The sequence below is a fragment of the Lacerta agilis genome, chromosome 4 (genome assembly GCF_009819535.1).
Source record: "Lacerta agilis isolate rLacAgi1 chromosome 4, rLacAgi1.pri, whole genome shotgun sequence".
NCBI classification, from domain to species: domain Eukaryota; kingdom Metazoa; phylum Chordata; class Lepidosauria; order Squamata; family Lacertidae; genus Lacerta; species Lacerta agilis.
Genome location: NC_046315.1, coordinates 34,961,989 through 34,979,577, shown reverse-complemented (window position 1 = coordinate 34,979,577; position 17,589 = coordinate 34,961,989). Strand labels below are relative to the sequence as shown.

At 41.0% G+C, this 17,589-nt stretch overlaps 1 protein-coding gene across 1 annotated transcript in view; it reads left to right on the top strand.

Moving 5' to 3' along the window:
* Positions 1–2,866: 2,866 nt before the first annotated feature.
* MYH15 (myosin heavy chain 15) overlaps positions 2,867–17,589 on the top strand; it is an 87,881-nt gene continuing 73,158 nt past the window's right edge. The window contains exons 1-6 of the mRNA XM_033146686.1: positions 2,867–2,963; positions 7,168–7,313; positions 8,892–8,995; positions 11,386–11,529; positions 14,142–14,298; positions 17,348–17,375. Coding sequence (XP_033002577.1) covers positions 7,223–7,313; positions 8,892–8,995; positions 11,386–11,529; positions 14,142–14,298; positions 17,348–17,375 — 524 coding nt within the window. The 5' untranslated portion in view covers positions 2,867–2,963; positions 7,168–7,222. The remainder of the gene's footprint in view (positions 2,964–7,167; positions 7,314–8,891; positions 8,996–11,385; positions 11,530–14,141; positions 14,299–17,347; positions 17,376–17,589) is intronic.

Genomic DNA, 17,589 nt, shown 5'->3' with positions numbered 1-17,589 from the left:
CATTAGGCCCATTATTCAGGATTGATTTATTATTATTATTATTATTATTTGCTGTAGTATGAAGAGAAGTACTCTTTGTGGCAGCATAGACTTTGAACGTCTTTGGGCTATTGTTATAAGTTCACAGCACAGCTCTTCATCATCAATATCTTTGTTTCCATTGTGGATTTATTATTTTTCCAAATTCTTGCAGGCCTTAAGTACATCATTAGTAGATTTTAAAAATAATATTTCCAAGTAGGGCATTATATTGTTGCATCTCTTGTACCAACAGATTGTATGGTCATGTCTAAGAAAACACAGGAGGAACCTACTTTGAATTTCTGCTTTAGATCTTGTGGTGCCTCTTCTTGGGCCTCATACTCAAACTGCTATTTCTTTCTCCTTTCCTAACTTGATCTGTTGCAAGGTTTGGTGGTATTTCTAGCTCCTTGCGATCTCAGTAGCATTTATCAAAACTTTGAAAACTATGCATTCCACAAGGTAATAATTGATCACTTGTAATTGGCTCGTAAAGGTAAAGGGACCCCTGACGGTTAGGTCCAGTCACGGATGACTCTGGGGTTGCGGCGCTCATCTCGCTTTACTGGCCGAGGGAGTCGGCGTACAGCTTCCGGGTCATGTGGCCAGCATGACTATGCCACTTCTGGAGAACCAGAGCAGCACACGGAAATGCCGTTTACCTTCCCGCTGGAGCAGTACCTATTTATCTACTTGCACTTTGACGTGCTTTCGAACTGCTAGGTTGGCAGGAGCAATGGGACCGAGCAATGGGAGCTCACCTCGTCGCAGGGATTTGAACCGCCGACCTTCTGATCGGCAAGCCCTAGGCTCTGCAGTTTTAAATCAGCTTCCTTGTTTTTTGATAGCTTGTTTGTAAGTTTGACTTCAAAAAGGATGTTGTCCTATGTAACAAGGGATCTCACAAACTTGAACTTACAAATTGAATCACCAAGGGCCTCATATTCAATTTGGGAATTATTTCCAGATAAACCTTTTAGGCTTGTGTCATCAAAGATTTAAAAAGAATGCATTGCATGGTACAAAAAAGGGCACATGGGTTTATGTCCAGGACTCTCTTTCGTATGCCATTTTTCTTTGATTTTCATGTCACTCCCATTAGTGAAAGCACACCTCTAGTTAAGAACAGTTTCAGGTTAAGAACGGAATGAATTAAGTTCATAACTAGAGGTATCACTATAATCTCATTTGCGCAAGCTGTCCAAAACAGTTTTTGTTATAAAGGCACCTGTTGTCTCCTTCAGGAGAACAATTCCCAATAAATATTATCTTAGATAACCTGAGGCCCAGACATATCATTATCTGACTGATTACATTGACATAACATACAATCATTGTCATTTCTTCTACATGACTAACATCAGATGTGAAGTCCAGAATAAATGAGTAGTTTTCATTGAGGAGGTAAATCTCTGTCTGGATGCTACCATTGCAGATAAGGGCTCACCTGATTGAACACTGTACCATATGAAACATGCCCTCTGAACAGAAAACGTATGGTGTTTTTGAGCCCAGGCTTGCTCCTGATAGGATTGTTTTCTATGTGCAGGGTACTCTAGGGATGTGGCCAGAGGTTGCACAGGCTGGACCACAAATTCTCTATGTCAGTCAGATCTACATCATCTAACTGTCCAATTCTCTGACTTTAAAGATAAGGGTAAAGGACCCCTGACATTTAAGTCCAGTCGCAGACGACTCTGGAGTTGCGGCACTCATCTTGCTTTACAGGCTGAGGGAGCTGGCGTTTGTCCGCAGACAGTTTTTCCGGGTCATGTGGCCAGCATGACTAAGCCACTTATAGTGCAACGGAACACCAAAACCAGAGCAGCGCACAGAAATGCCGTTTACCTTCCCACCAGAGTAGTACCTATTTATCTACTTGCACTTTTTGGTGTGCTTTCGAACTGCTAGGTTGGCAGGAGCTGGGACCGAGCAACGGGAGCTCACCCCATCGCGGGGTTTCGAACCACCAACCTTCTGATCAGTAAGCCCAAAGGCTCAGTAGTCATTCTCTGACTTCACTAGTAAATAAAACACTTTGTACTATGCATGTATTAAATTTCAATGGCTTTGAAAGTTTATAAACTATTTTGGAGCACACTTGTTCATCCCAATCTAGAGACACATATCAGGATGTGGATATGACTTCTTCTTGAAAAATCCCCTTTTCTGGACTGGAAGCAACAGTGGATAGTATCTAAATTCTTCCCTCTGTCCACATGCTGGCATATGAATAGTAGCTTGAAGGATGTTTCTTTCAAACTGGTGTTAGTTCCAAGTAGGCCCTGGAAAACATCTTTTTCCAAGTCACCCTCCTATGCTATTCTGTAAACTGCAGTACCACAAGTAAAATTTTACCAGGTGATCAAAGTGATACAGGGATAGGCAGTCTTTCAGTTCATATGCATGTAGGTCTGTTCATGCAGTCTAATGAATGCTGGTAGGTGTGTGTGTGTGTGTGTGTGTGTGTGTGTGTGTGTGTGTTGGGTAGGTGGTCGTCTTTTGACATGCTCTCCTCTATGCATGTTCTCTCATTCAATTTTTTTGTTCGCAGAGGGCTATGAGCTTTCCTTCCTGAAAAGTAACAATCCTTGAAAGTTACTGGCTTGCAGTTCCTAGTTTTTCTATTGAAGCGAGCTATGATTAGACAAAATTCTGCCCCCTCCCCAAATTTAAAATAAAAACAATGTATATTGCTTAATGAAAGGATGCTGAAGATAAACCACATATCAAGTAGCAAACCACTCCCCTTAGAATGCCACACATGCTGAAGTGCTTTGTGTTTTTTTTCTCTCTTCTTCTTCCAGGGCCCAGAAGACAAATATAGAAACAAGGGGAACTGCTGGTGCCCTGTGCAGCGTTATCATCAATGACCTTGGTAGAAGGTGTATATAAAGTCCAGAGCAAGCACAAACCTCTTACTTGGTCCTTTACTTTTCAGGGTAGGTACCAACCTCTCTTCTATATATATATATATATATATTTGTAGTCCAGAGTGCTGTAACCTTTTCTCAGTATTGTATTTTATGCTGCTAAGATGTAAAGGTTTTAGTTCTGATAGCCGTGTTTAAGCAGCTCTGTGATGCTGCCAGCTAGCATGGGGGATCCGGGAAGAGATCTTTCTGCTGAGACCCGCAAAGCCAAACGCTCAATCAGCTGGAAGGAACCATATTCCTTTTGAAAGGAGATTCCTGTCCTTGGTATGCTGAGGGTGGATTGATCATTTATTATATGCAAGTCATGTTTTCTATCTTTCCAAATACCTCAGGGAGCTTTTCAGTTATACAACTTAAATGCTCCAGTGGATCAGCTAGCTAAAACATGCTTAGATGAAAACGAGGCTGGAGCACCTTAGAAAATGCACAGCTTAAGCCAGTTTTCAGTGATATTGCAGACAAGAAAACACTGGTTGGGATTGTAGAGGGCAAAAAAATACAAATTTTTGCTTTGGGTTTCAGTGGGGAAATAATTCCTTTTAACTTCTCATTGTGTTTCACTCCCTGCCCCCTCCAGAGGCTGTATTTCCTTCGGAGACTATAGGCTGCTCCGTAAATTTTACTCATCCCCCTTTCAATCCCGAGCTTTCATACCCACACCAGCATTCATGCCCAACACCTGTTTAGCCCAGGAAGTATGCCCTAGTTAAACTGTGTATAACCATCACATCATTCATACTGTGCACACAATGCATTATTTCCTGGGAATCTGTGAAACTTGACTAATACTGAAGAGCCTCAATGATTGGAAAGGCTTCATGAGAGAGTCTCTTATGAGTGAACTCAGTTCCAGGTAGTTCAGTCTGCAATCCTTTACCTAAGAATGAACCCTACTGAACTCACTGGGACTTTCTTCAGAGTAGACTCATTTAAGAGTGCAGTGTCAGTCTCTGATGCATGAACACATACAGATCTGAGACAGTGAAGACACGAGAAAGAAACCCTGCCGAGTGTTCTTATATTTGGTAATGAGATTGCAAGCTTGGGTCAATTGCTATTGATGTAGTCTAACGTTAATGAGGCCTCTGCTACATAGAGGTTAGGTGAGCTTTCTGCCTTCTTGTTTTTGACAAGGCTGTCTTGTTGTAACATCATGCATTGACTGTTAGAGCATTTGTCTAAAGTTAAGGAGGAATGACAGCAGCATGTACACTTCAAAACAGAAAAAAATAATCTTGCAGTTGGACCAGAATATTTTGCTCAGTTGTTTCAGTAATAAAGTATCATTCGGCACCCAAATACAGTACCCGTTGAGAAAAACCCAGTGCCAATTTAATGTTTCCCAATGCAACCCTTCTCCCAATTGGTACTTGATTTTGGAGATGAAAATATATCACAGCAGCAGAACCTGCTGCAGCAAGATCCAAAGGGACACTTTTAATACAAAATTCACTTTGGTGCAGGATGAGAATAATGCACAAAAATGAATGAGAGCCGAATGTCTATTTCATTTCCCTTTAAATGAAACTTCTCATTTAAAGATGGCTATGATTTCAGGCACAGGGAGAGTGATGTTTCAGCACTTCCATTATAAACCTGCAAATGGTTTTCAGTCTAGCTGGTCTCTGCTGGCCTACATAGATGAGAAGCACAAGTATTGCATGACTACAGACTGTTCTGTCTTGAATCTTGTGTTAACTGAAGGTAAAAGTTAGCTATCTTTCCCCAGATTGCTCTTCTGTCTCTCTGCCTGTACACTATGTCACTAAATACAGAAGGCTCATTATCCAAGCGTTAAATATATTATTATTTAGAAAGCAAAACACACAAGGATCCTTCCCTCACCCATGACTACCACAAGTATTCTGGGATGAATAAGATGAAAGGACCTGTTTAAGGTGACAATCCTGTGCATACTTACCTCACTGAACATAACAAGACATTGTTCAAAGTAAGCATCCTTAGGATTGTACCGTTAATAAACTTAATGCCATCAATCTGCTACTCTTTAAGGGCTGCGTGTTTGGGAAATGTATTAGTTTCTGCATGCAGAGAAAATTGATTACTGCCAATCAATCAGTCCTTGGTAAGATTCCCTTTTCCTTCCAGAAGCATTTCTTTATTTCCTGACTATAGATCACTGTTGCGGCTTGTTTTGAGAAATCTACCAGATATGACACAGGATGGGAGACAGACATAGGGTTTGCTCAACTTGGCCTGCTTTACTGGTTGTTTTTTTTTTAAGTGAACTCCTTGAATCACACACAGATTCCTCATCAAGCAGTCTATGTATTGCTGAATCATGAGAGCAAATGATGATCTCTTAAAGAACATTGTGTTCATGGCTCATATTGCTAGCTCTACCTGTGTCCTTAGAAAGCCAGCAGCAGTCTAGAATAGACAAATACTAGGCAAAATGAACTGATGATCTAACTTAGAATAAGGTAGACGAATTTTCGGAGATCAAGCTAAAACGATAGGCCATTTATTTTGTCTATGTTTATTGAATTGTCTTTTGGATATGTTGTGAGTTGTCTTGAATATAAATGAATTAAAGCTTTCAGTGAAGATTAATTACAATAAGTAAATACAATAAATGTGCAACAAAAAAGAGAAAGGAATAGAAATATTTTAAAGAAATAAATTAAAATCAATGGTACCAAGTAGTATAGGAAACAGCCCTACTAGAAAAACTAACTAACCAGTAAGCTGAAACTGACATGGGGACAAACAGAAAAGGACACCTTCATATATTCAGTACATATATTCAGTAAAATAGAAACATCGTCAGCCCACCGCACCCATCTCCCCATCCCACTCACCTCTTTCCCCCTTTTCTTCCTAATGTCTCAACAAACAAAACTGATTTGTAAAAATGTTAAATGGAAAAAAATACGAGAGAGACATTACACTACCTTTGTAAATCAAGAAAATCTTTAATAATAATAAAAGAAATAAATTAAAATTCCTTCACCAGTGAATGATGACAGAGAGCTTTCCTGCATTTGTGGCTAAGGAAAGGGCCTTCAGACACAAGTCTTTGTATTTTTACACACACACACACACACACACACAATTTATTTCTTGCAAATCTTAATCAGATCCATGAAACGACCTGTTCTCCAGGTCAGATTTCAGCCCTGAAGTTACAAATCTCCACCCATTCGCCTGAGAGTGGGACAGCATTTGCAGCTTGGCAGAGCCCTGCTGCCACCTTCTGGCTTCCATGTGCCAGGCTCCCACAGCCAATGGGAGATGTTGCTGCCTCTCCCATCAGCTGAGGAAATTTAAACTGGCCTGCCTGCCAATTGGCCAATCACAGGTGGGCCTGTAGGTGGTGCTTTGGGGGGGGGGGCAGAGCGAGGTCTGCTCCCTGGCCATTTAAAGTGGTCTACCTCCTTGCCTGGCACTGCAGTTGCCTCCCTCCCTCCCTTGTCCTTTGGCTTCTTTGTACTGGTATTCGATTGACCTTGCTATGGATTGCTTCAGTCTCCGTATTTGGGGCCAGGGAGGAATTTCACCCTCAGGCTAATTGGGCCTGTCTGGTTTGTTTGCCTTCCTCATAGCAATCATCACAGCTTTGGTGGTTATGGCATTAGTCTTTGCCCGAGGGGAAGACCCTTCCGTGGCAGTGATGTATTCCATTAAATGAATCCAGCGGGAGGAGCTTCTGTCCATACATCCAGGTGGCAGTTAAGGGCCATAGCGCTCCCTAGCATGGCAAAACTGTCAGATGGTATCCATTTGATGTATGTCATAGGTCATCCTTTAGCAGGCTTGACCCACTCCCCCAGTAGCTGACCAGCAGGCAGGCTGGATAACAGCAGAGATGCTCAATGCCATGCCAGACTTGCATCCATACTCAATAAAGTTGTGGTCTAATTTGAACCCATGATGCTTCTCTGAGTCCTTGCTTTAATTGTTGCAGTGAATAAGAGGGTGCTGAGCTGCATTGCTTGGGCATGCAACAAACCAACTCCAAACATGTGTGGGATTAATTTTACGTAACCTTGTACAACTGCAACTTACCTCTCAAATACCACGTTGCAGGCAGCTTTTAGCTGTGCAGAACAGAGTGACAAGACACACATTTAAAAAATAAATGCATGCATAGTTCAGCTTTCCCTGGAAACAGCTGCCATGTGGAAGTGCTATATATCGCTCTGCTTTGGATACAGATAGATAGATAGTAATTTTGTTGTTGTTACAGGCTAGATTGCTTTGTTTTTCTTTTGGGGAGTACAACTTTCTGCTTGCTCGCCAAGATGATGGACATGTCGGAATTTGGGGAAGCTGCTCCCTTCCTCCGGAAAAGTGACAAGGAGTTGATGGTGTTGCAGACTGTGGCTTTTGAAGGTAAGGTGTTAGTTGTTGATTCTGCCATTGACCAGGAAGGCTGAATGATGCATACTTCTATAGCTTATGATTAGAAGTTCTATCTTAATGGGCCAATGTCTTTACAGCAGTCTGTTTAGACTGGTTCCTCTTAAGTGCATTTATTCTGCTGGTCTGACCAGCTGCATGTTCCATATGTAGCGTAATTCTTGAACTGCACTGCAATTTGAATATATAATAGGTAGTCTTTCCATTTTACTTGACAAGACCCCCTTTTCCCATTGGTGATGTGATTATGCTGATGTCAAGATCTTGCAAGAAAGGTTGCAGAACTTTGATGTTCACCATCTCAAAGTATAAAGTAACACTGTCTGGAAATAGCATAGCAGCTCTTTGCCAGTTCGGAGAACATGTATTGTTCTTAATGGTATTTTAAAAAGGTAAGTACGTCTATTGCATGTGGGTGACATATGGCCTGCCTGGTTTCAGTGTGTGCTTTTAGTCATCAAAGCAAAGAACACACAGCTTCCCAGGCATTGTCCTATAAGCATCAACTAGCTGGAACCAGAAAAAAAACTTGAAAGCAACATAGTTCAGAGCGTGATGCCACGTCTTTAGGGTGTTAAGAAAAGGCTGAGGTCATTTGCAGCTCTTATGACTTGCACTGCATACGGTAAGATCAACAGTATAAGTGCATCCATGAAGTATACTCTACCCTGTGGTATGATAGATTTGGCACTGGTACATTGTGATGATGTGCAAATGTGTCAATTATTGCATCTCTGATTCTTGAATTTTCAGCTTGAGTTTGTTGGCTCCTTTGATTTGAGCAGTTCATAAAAGTGAATGCTCCAAAAGTGTTGCAAGTAAAAAGTAAGCTAGTGTAAGAGGGTGGAGCAATGGGGAGTGGAACATTCTTGTAAATTACTCAAATTCCAAACAATAAAATTGTAACTACCAGACTTTTAGAAGACATCTGAAAGCAGCCCTGTTTAGGGAAGCTTTTAATGTTTAATAGATTATTGTATTTTAACATTCTGTTGGAAGCCGCCCAGAGTGGCTGGGGAAACCCAGCCAGATGGACAGGGTATTATTATTATTATTAATTATTATTATTATTATTATTATTATTATTATTATTATTATTATTATTATTATGTGCATTTTGCTGAGTTTAACCAAAAGCACATTTGGGTTGTTGTTGTTTTTGTAGTGCAGAAATGGTGCCAGAGCATTTGCTGTGTGCAGTAGGCACAGGTTATTCATCTTCTGTCTGGAAGGACCAATGCAAGTGGAATATAGTATTCAGGAAAATGAACTACCATATGAGCTGGAACATTTCTAGTTAAAATCTCACTTGAGCTGCTAACTCAAATGATGGTCTTGTGCAAGGCCACTGTCCACTTCAGCACCTTCTCCACCTGTTGTAAGGATTACTTGAGTTTGTGAATGTGCTCTGAGCACATACAAAAACAACACAATTCTATTATATTAATTAATATTATATTAATTCTATTATATACAGTTCGTAATTTATTTTGCAATATTGAGTATCGAATATTTTTGCATAACAACGAAGGACTCGTTTTTCTTTGCCAGGGAAGAAGAAATGCTGGATTCCAGATGAGAAGAAAGCTTATATTGAAGCTGAGATAAAAGAGTCTGGCGATGGCAAAGTCACTGTTGAGACTGTGGACGGGAAGGTAAAGAGTCCCCCCTCCCTCCGTTTGATTAGTTACAAGAATAAAACATTCTAGACATAATGAGGACAGAGAAACAGTTTTTGCTGCGTACAAACTTAGGCCAGAATCAGTTAAACAGAAAGAAGCAACAATCCAAGGATGGGATGGAGGATCACACAAGAGAGAACCACAGAGAGGGCTGGAGATTTCCTTGCTGCTTCGCCATGTACAATCTCACTGTGATTCTAAAACCAAGGGCCAAAATGTGCGTTAAGCTCAACGCGTATATATACAGCTACACCTCCAGATTTTGTTTAATTCATTTTTGCTGTGTGAGGAGGAGCCTGATAGTTATCCAGACCGCAGCACAAGGGAAAGGGAGGCTTATCTGTCTTCCCCCAGCCATGTTCACGATGAAAATCCTCTTTCCCCCCTCTCTCCCCTCCTCCCAGTATAGATAGGATATTTTTCTCTAAGCCTCCTAGCTCTTTGTGTGTATGTTATCTTCATATATCCAGGAGCCTATAAGCAACTGCCTATAGGTGCACATGGGCTTATGAGACTCGCAGTCTTGTGGGGGGGGGTACCCTACAGATATGCCATTTATTGGTACCTGCATCATGTGGGTAGTGTATGAGAAGCCCCCTGCATTTATGTGAAAGCATTTTTGTTTAAGCTTCTACCCATGGCAGTTGGGGTGACTGAGAATATGTGGCACATATGGAAGCCACAAACATCTCCCTGTGATTCCTAGGTTGGAATCCTGGTGGCAGTCCCCCGAGACTAGGGAATACATGAAGAAGGCCTTAGTATATTGAATTTCATTTTATATTGTATGCATCAACCCAAAGGATTAAGCAAGAAAGTCTTTTAAAATCGCTGTTGACACAAACAAATGAATAAAACCTGAGAGGTTTAGTCATGAGTTTGCAACATTAATAATAATAATAATAATAATAATAATAATAATAATAATAATAATAATTTTTATTTACACCCTAGTCACTCTGGGTGGCTCCCAACAGAATATTACAAACATGATAAAACATCACACATTAAAAACGTCCCTAAACAGAGCTGCCTGCAGATGTCTTCTAAAAGTCAGGTAGTTGTTTATTTCCTTGACATCTGATGGGAGGGCGTTCCACAGGGCGGGCGCCACTACTGAGAAGGCCCTCTGCCTGGTTCCCTGTAACCTCACTTCTCGCAGTGGGGGAACTGCCAGAAGGCCCTCAGAACTGGACCTCAGTTTCCAGGCTAAACGATGGGGGTGGAGACGCTCCTTCAGGTATCCATGAAACCGATGCACTGAATTAAGGTTCATGAAACACCTCAGTGCTATGACCTGTAGACTGAATTGGGACATATGTTTTTTATTTATTAAATTTCTACCCCACACCATGGTCCTGCTCACACATGACACTAAGCCAAACAATGGCTTAGCATGAGCAAGCAAACATGTGGGTTTCTGGGCTCCTCCTTTGACCATGACCTTTTCTCCAGGATCATGACCTTTGCTCCTGCACATCTGGTCATGGCTTGTACAAAGCCATGGATTGACTTGGCATTACATGCGAATCAGGTCCGTGTGAGTTAATTGACTTACCAATGCTAAGATGTCTCTGATAACAACAACTGTCCTTTGTGAATAATGAAAATTGTTAATAATATAATTGTTGTGGTCTGTACTTTCTGAATTTAATTTCCCCCCCTGACCTCACTGTTTACAATTACCCCTATCCCACCACCACTTGTATACATACCTACAACCCAGGATAATGCTTAATGCACTTGTTTAAATGGACCATCACCCACAACACTCTTTTGTCATAATAAATTTGTTACTTTTTATGATGCCACAAGGGTCTTCATTGTTTTTGCTGCCATGGTCTAATATTGCTACACCTCTGCTAGTAATTTATCTGCAAACTATAATGCTTAGTAACTGTTTTGTCTTCATTGGTTCCTGTTTTGTTTTAAAATCACAGCAGCTTCAGGTTAATGCTTTGCTATGTCCTTCATAGGCAAATTGGGATAGCATTTAGCTTATAACCAGTTCTCAGTGTTTGACCACTTTCTCCATCTTGCTTTAAAAACTTCAGATGGCCATCATCATTATTACTTTCTTAAAACCATGTATTCTACTGCTTACAACAGCGGGTGGCAGTATCCAACAAACTGAAATGGATAAGAGATGCATTTTCTTTCCCCCCCCCTTTCTATCACTCTCCCAAGACACCAGATATTTAGGATTGTACAGAAGCCTTCAAAGTTGAGTTTCCATTTGTTGGCAGCCTGTCCTTGAAAGTAATCCTTAAACAATCTTTTAATTTTAAAAAAGTTTTGTCAGATCACTCTGTAGTACAGGAAGTTTGGAAGGGCCGTGGTTACAGTGTCTCCTTTTCTTGCAGACGGTCACTTTGAAGGAAGATGATGTTCAACAGATGAACCCTCCCAAGTTTGACATGATTGAAGATATGGCTATGCTGACCCACCTCAACGAGGCATCTGTGCTGCATAATTTGAACAGACGCTACAGTAACTGGATGATCTATGTATGAGTCATTCATTGATTTTCTTTTAAAACTGCATGTTGAATTGCATCTCCATTGTGCAAGATAAGAATCAATACTTCCAGATGGACATTCTGACCTTTGACCCCTTTGTGGTTCCTGCTCTTGGCTTATTATGCATGAGGGACACTCCTCTGTATACTCTCTGCTCCCTTGTATATTCACTTCCGTGATCTTCCTTTGAAACTGAGTTTCTGGTGCGCACTGCTGGTCAGAAATTTCCAGAATAACCGTTGTCAGGGAAGAATAGGCAGACAACCAAAATACCCTTGGGTTCAGTTCTCTCCCCCAAAAGTAGGTTAGCTCTCTATACCCCGTCAAGGTATAAGGAGGTTATTGCTGCACATAGTGTTAAGTATGTGGTTAAAATGAGTGGTAGATTGTGTCATAAAATTGTAATTCCGTATGAGCTCTCTGGCAACTCCTTGAACATGGATTATCTGACATTTGAGCCTTTACAACTACTCAGAATGCATGTTACGGAATGGATGCTATTTTGGAAACCCCCCTAAGAACGTAAGAAGAGCCTATTGGATCAGGCCAGTGGCCCATCAAGTCCAGCATCCTTTTCTCATAGTGGCCAATCAGATGCTTATGGGAAACCTGCAAGCAGCAGGACTTGAGCACAATAGCGTTCTCCCCTCCTGCAGCTTCCAGAAACTGGTGTCCAGAAATTCCCAGAAACTGGTATTCAAAACCATTACCTTTCTCATGTGGTTTTGCCTACTAGGAAGAAGACAGGGATGAGACTGCCCCTATGTGATTTCTTTAATATGCCTGTCTCAAATGTTGTGGTGACACCAGAAAAAAAGGGGGGCATAGAAGGGGTAAAGTATATTTCTAAGTGGGCGAGTTGTTCTCTGAATTAAAAATAGCAGTATATGTTATTTGCAATGATGGTCCAAGTGGGGGTGGGGGATGCCGGATCACCTTGTTTGGAGTGCTAACTCCCTGTCTCCCCTCTGGTGCGCCCCATGTTTGTACTGCTCAGTACTAACTTTGCTCAGTACTAACCTTGCCTCTAGCAAGCTAAAGTGTTGTTTTTTTTAAATCACCGTAAGTGAATTAAATTTTTGTCACTGTCTCTTCTTAGATGCTGAGCAGTATAGCTATAGCATATTAAATGATCAAAGGTTGACTAGAGGGCTACTTTTTCATTTTTTAATGTCTGTCACATCCTTAATTCACCCATTTTATGACTGCGTCTGTGCCTTGGGCAGCTGATAGAGGTCAGAATGTTCCTAATTCTGTCTCCTGAAATACAGGTGGTGTCAAACAGTAGACAACTTGCCTCTGTGCACCCAATCTCTAAATATGCAGGGAGCAGCTCTCTTTCTAATATATTTTAATAACTGCGGGCACCCCTAGAATTTGGGTACATCAGGTATCTGTTTACTTTGTCTCTGTGGCTGAGCCAGCCTTTACCTCTTGGTTTCACTCTGGTTGGACAATAAGTTTTCATGCTTTACACACTAGCAAAAGCAGAATAAAATATGCATATTAAGCAAATACACATGCTGCATAATATTATCAAGATGCAGTAGTTTCCTTTTAAAGTGCAAAGTTTGGATAATTGCTGCAGGATCTGGATGTTTATAGCATGGCGTGTGCCCAGTCCTGCAACAAGAGTTGAATGCCTTTCTTAACAAATATTGTTAGCCATGAAGATTGCTTATCTTTCTAAATGCCTTGTGCATAATTTTATTGTAGTAGATGAAGTGTTGGGTATTGGAAAATCATGTTCCAATGCATACTAGTTTGCAACGAAATTTATCGTTCCTGGCCATGTTCCTCATTTCCAAGGTTAAACTAATTTCTACTTGGGTTGTACTAATGAAATGAGGTTTTTTATTTGTGAGATTTTCTTAGTGGACTTCAGGCTACACATCATCAAAGTCTGGGGATATTTCATATATACCACACCTTTCTTCAGTAGAATTCCAGGTGGCATGGATATGATTCTCAGGTAGTTTTCCATCCCATTTAGTTTTAGAAAGGTTGCTGCATCAAGTGACTATGGACAGTGGATGGAAGCCTGTAGCTCTTCAGATGTTGTTGGACTCCAACTCCCATCAACCCTAGTCAGCATAATAAATAGCTAGGAATGATGGGTGTTGTAGTCCAACAACATCTGGAGGGCCACATGCTCCCCATCTTTTTACCGTTATACAAATCCCTATCAACTAATGTTGCTTTCCCTTCAAAATGTTGTCAGCATTTATATTTACACAGGTTTGCATTTTCAGGTGAATTCTTGGAGGCTGGGATTACGAGGAAATCTTGAGCTGAAAGATACAAGTGGTTGGCTGTGACCAGTATATCCATTGTTCCAAAATGAAGCAGACAACTTTGATACAAACCATTCTGCTACCGATGGGATTCACTTTCATTTTGTGTGTTTAGTATTAATATATGAGTGAATTTCTTAATCAGATTTCCATGCCAGGGCAGTCTGGTTGTGTTAAGCCATATTTTGTTAAAAACAACGACGACAAACCCTACAAATGAACTGCACTGTTGGCATTAGGGCACAGTGTGAAATCTCCATGTTCTTTACCAAGCTTCTTAGTGATTTCTTCTGTTTTCCTTTCCAGACTTATTCGGGTCTCTTCTGTGTGACAATAAACCCTTACAAATGGCTTCCTGTCTACAAGTCAGAAGTTGTTTCAGCTTACAAGGGCAAGAGACGTTCAGAGGCTCCTCCTCACATCTTCTCCATAGCTGATAATGCTTACAATGACATGCTGCGTAGTAAGTAGCGTCATTTGCCCACATGGCCCTTATTTGTTTGTCCTACAACTAAATCTTGCTTTCAAATGTTTTCCAAATGCTGACAAGAGAAGCTTCTAGGAAGGGCATTTAGGCTCTATATCACGAGCAAAGAGCCTGGAGATGGTAAGGTCTGTGATCTTCAGTGCCACTCAGATTAGGGATAATATGTACTGAACTCCTGACTGACATTCTTGAAGTGTCTTGTAGCCTTACAATGCCAGAAGGGCCACAGGTTCCCTGCTCCTGGTTTACAAGAAAGAAAGAGAAATTGTTGAGAGAATTTTTTTTTAATTTCCCCCAGTAACGCTTAGATTTTATAAGACACTAAACCATCATTACACAGTCTTCACATCTCTGAGCAGTAAGAAACTCCAGGGATGTGCAGGGCTTACTCTGAGTTAATTTATTTGAAAGAAGATCAATGAAAGGTTATGATAGTTTTTAAGCATTTGAATTTATTTACAGGTGCAGAGCTAGATTTAATATTCCAACAGAAAGCCAAATTCATTGTCATGTGTCAGGTCTCCAACTTCCCTGACACAGTTTGCTTACTGTGCTCCTAAAAATTCAGCTCTCTGTGCCTGTCTCCCAGAAACTAGAGTTTATCCCTTTTGTTCACTTCCCAGGCACACACAGACCTAGCTTACAGCATCCTTAGCTGGATAGGGAAAGAACCCACCCTCCCACCCACCTTCAGATGACTTAAGGGAGATCCATCTATCAAGAGCAATCAGTTAGTAATCTCCCTTTAAAGGGTTTTGCAACTGTGTCTTAAAGGAGCTTCAGCAGTCATTCTGGCTCTCTAGTCTCTAACACTCTCTTGACAAAACCTCCAATCTTACAACACGATGATCCAGGTCACCTCTCCTGTGTTCCTGTGCTCAATTGGACCACCTACAAACAAGAATTTCTCCGTGGACATCATTGTCAGAGGATGAATCTGTGTACTCAGTAGCCGCATAACTATTTCTGACAGTAAAGTGAATGGCAAACCTTGGTTTGCTTCCATCTCTATGTGCACATTTCTGTTGCTCCTACCCCTGCCTGCTCCCTGTTCACACAGAGAAATAGTCACCCAGTAGGTCAGGGCACTTTCTTTTCTTTTCTTTTTTACAATCCTGCTTCCCTTTGGCTGAAAGAAAGGAATGTACTGTAACAAATGAGCCTTCTTTGAACAGGGACCATGAGGCAGAAACAGTGGTCTCAATAACTGGAGCAACTGTTTAAGAGAAGGAGCATGCGCTCAGCTCTCCTGTTGAAATCAATGTGTGCTAAAACTGCCTGGCTTTGGCTGAACTACAGCCAAATGTTAAAGGCCACTGACTCTAGCCTCCCTCAAGCACTGGAGCAGTGATATAACATCATGCCACCAGAACTGGAGCACATTGCAAATTCATGTCCGAGCAGCAGACATTCTTCCATCAGAGGGCAGTGGTGATGCATGCCTGATATCTGGAGCACTAATATTTGTGCAGCCATTGACATTCTGGAACATTACCAAGGGAGCTTGGGGTTTGTGCTCATCTGTTTTAAATGTGCCGCTGCACAGAGCACAATAGGTATACTGCCATTGATAACATTAAAATGATATATCAAAGTATGAGACATTTTCCTGTCTTGTGCATTTTGTTGGAGCTGGCTGAGCTATAACAATGGTTGAAGCATAAAAAGCAAAGCAAAATCTATAATTATGCTTGGCACAGTAATGTGTTTGGCTTTCTGGGCCCTTATAATTATAACATCTTTAAATGTGAGGTGCCTGCCCTTAAGAGGCATGCACTATTGTTACAGAGCTACCGGTAGTTTGTCTAGATTCCCTGAACTAAGAACTTTCACCTCACCCCTATCAAGTCACTGCAATACCCCAGCTGTGTGGGTCTTGTTTGCTACTCTTGTATGAAATGACCATTCTGGGGTGGGGAGGCAAGTACTTCAAATTCCATTGACTGTCATTTGCAAAATAAAGCACATGCTTGCCCAATATAACATAAATTCCTCTAGATTCTCTCCTCTCTCAAATCACTTGCAAAAAAAATATTGCTAAGCTGACATGTTATACAGCTGCTACTATCAGACAATCTCTATGCCAGAGAAGGGGAACCTGTGGCCCTTTAGAAATTGGACTGCAACTTCTATCAACCCCAGCCAGCGCAGCCAGTTGTCGAGGAATATGGGATTTGTAGTCTAGCAGCAGCTGGAGGGACACAAATTCTGCATCCTTGCCCTGACCAGTTGGTTGCCAATGCTGATTTCCTTTTAATTCACAAAACATGCCCTATTATTATTATTATTATTATTATTATTATTATTATTATTATTATATTTATTTGTACCCCGCCCATCTGGCTGGGCTTCCCCAGCCACCCTTGGGGGGCTTCCAACAAATGTTAAAATAGAAAACGAACAGAAGTCCCATGTTCTCGAAATTGTTGCGGGGCAACCAAACCTTTTAAATGCAAAACTTGAAATTTCACTACGTTTCTTCCATGTAACACAAATAGAACAGGTTGAAGGGAAGCATCTAACACAACAGGTTTAGGAACCCTCTAATCCGAATGTCTTTAGCTGAATGTGTTTTCCATGTTACAGAGCCTTTGATATGCTAATTAACCCCAACCTGTCAAAAACCCATCCTTCCTTTGTTTCTCTTTGCTCTCTTCATTCCTACTTCCTTTGAAGAGCCCAATGAATTTCAACAGCACACCTTGCTCTTGGAATTTCTACCAAGAAACTGATCTGGTTCAATTGTCTTTCGTCTGCTTGTGATGGAGTCATGCAATGGCTTTTGCAGCTACCTCCACAGCAGGGATACGGCACTAAATAATGGAGAGAACCCAAAATGAACTGGATTTGCAGGCCAATGCATTTTGCCAAAGCACTTAAAATATACTAAACAAGATATTTCCCATGTTGCGGGAAGTTTGCCTGAATGGGTTTCTTCTTGTTTATTTCTGTTTGTATAAGAAATTATTCCATGGTGACTACATAGCAAGTGCAATTACAGGTTCCTTTTTTCCCTTCTGCACAGATCGAGAGAACCAGTCAATGCTGATCACGTAAGTGGATCTTTTTCTAGGGAGGTTATTTATGCAATGCCAAAAAAGGGAAAATGCATCTTCAAAAAGATGGACATAGATTCACTTAACATTTCCATATGCTAATTATAGTATAGAGGCAAATCGAGAAATAATTGCTATAATATAAATAAAAATACAATATATCCCACCACAGTGGGAAAGATTGTGACCAAGTGATCTATGTGCCTACTCA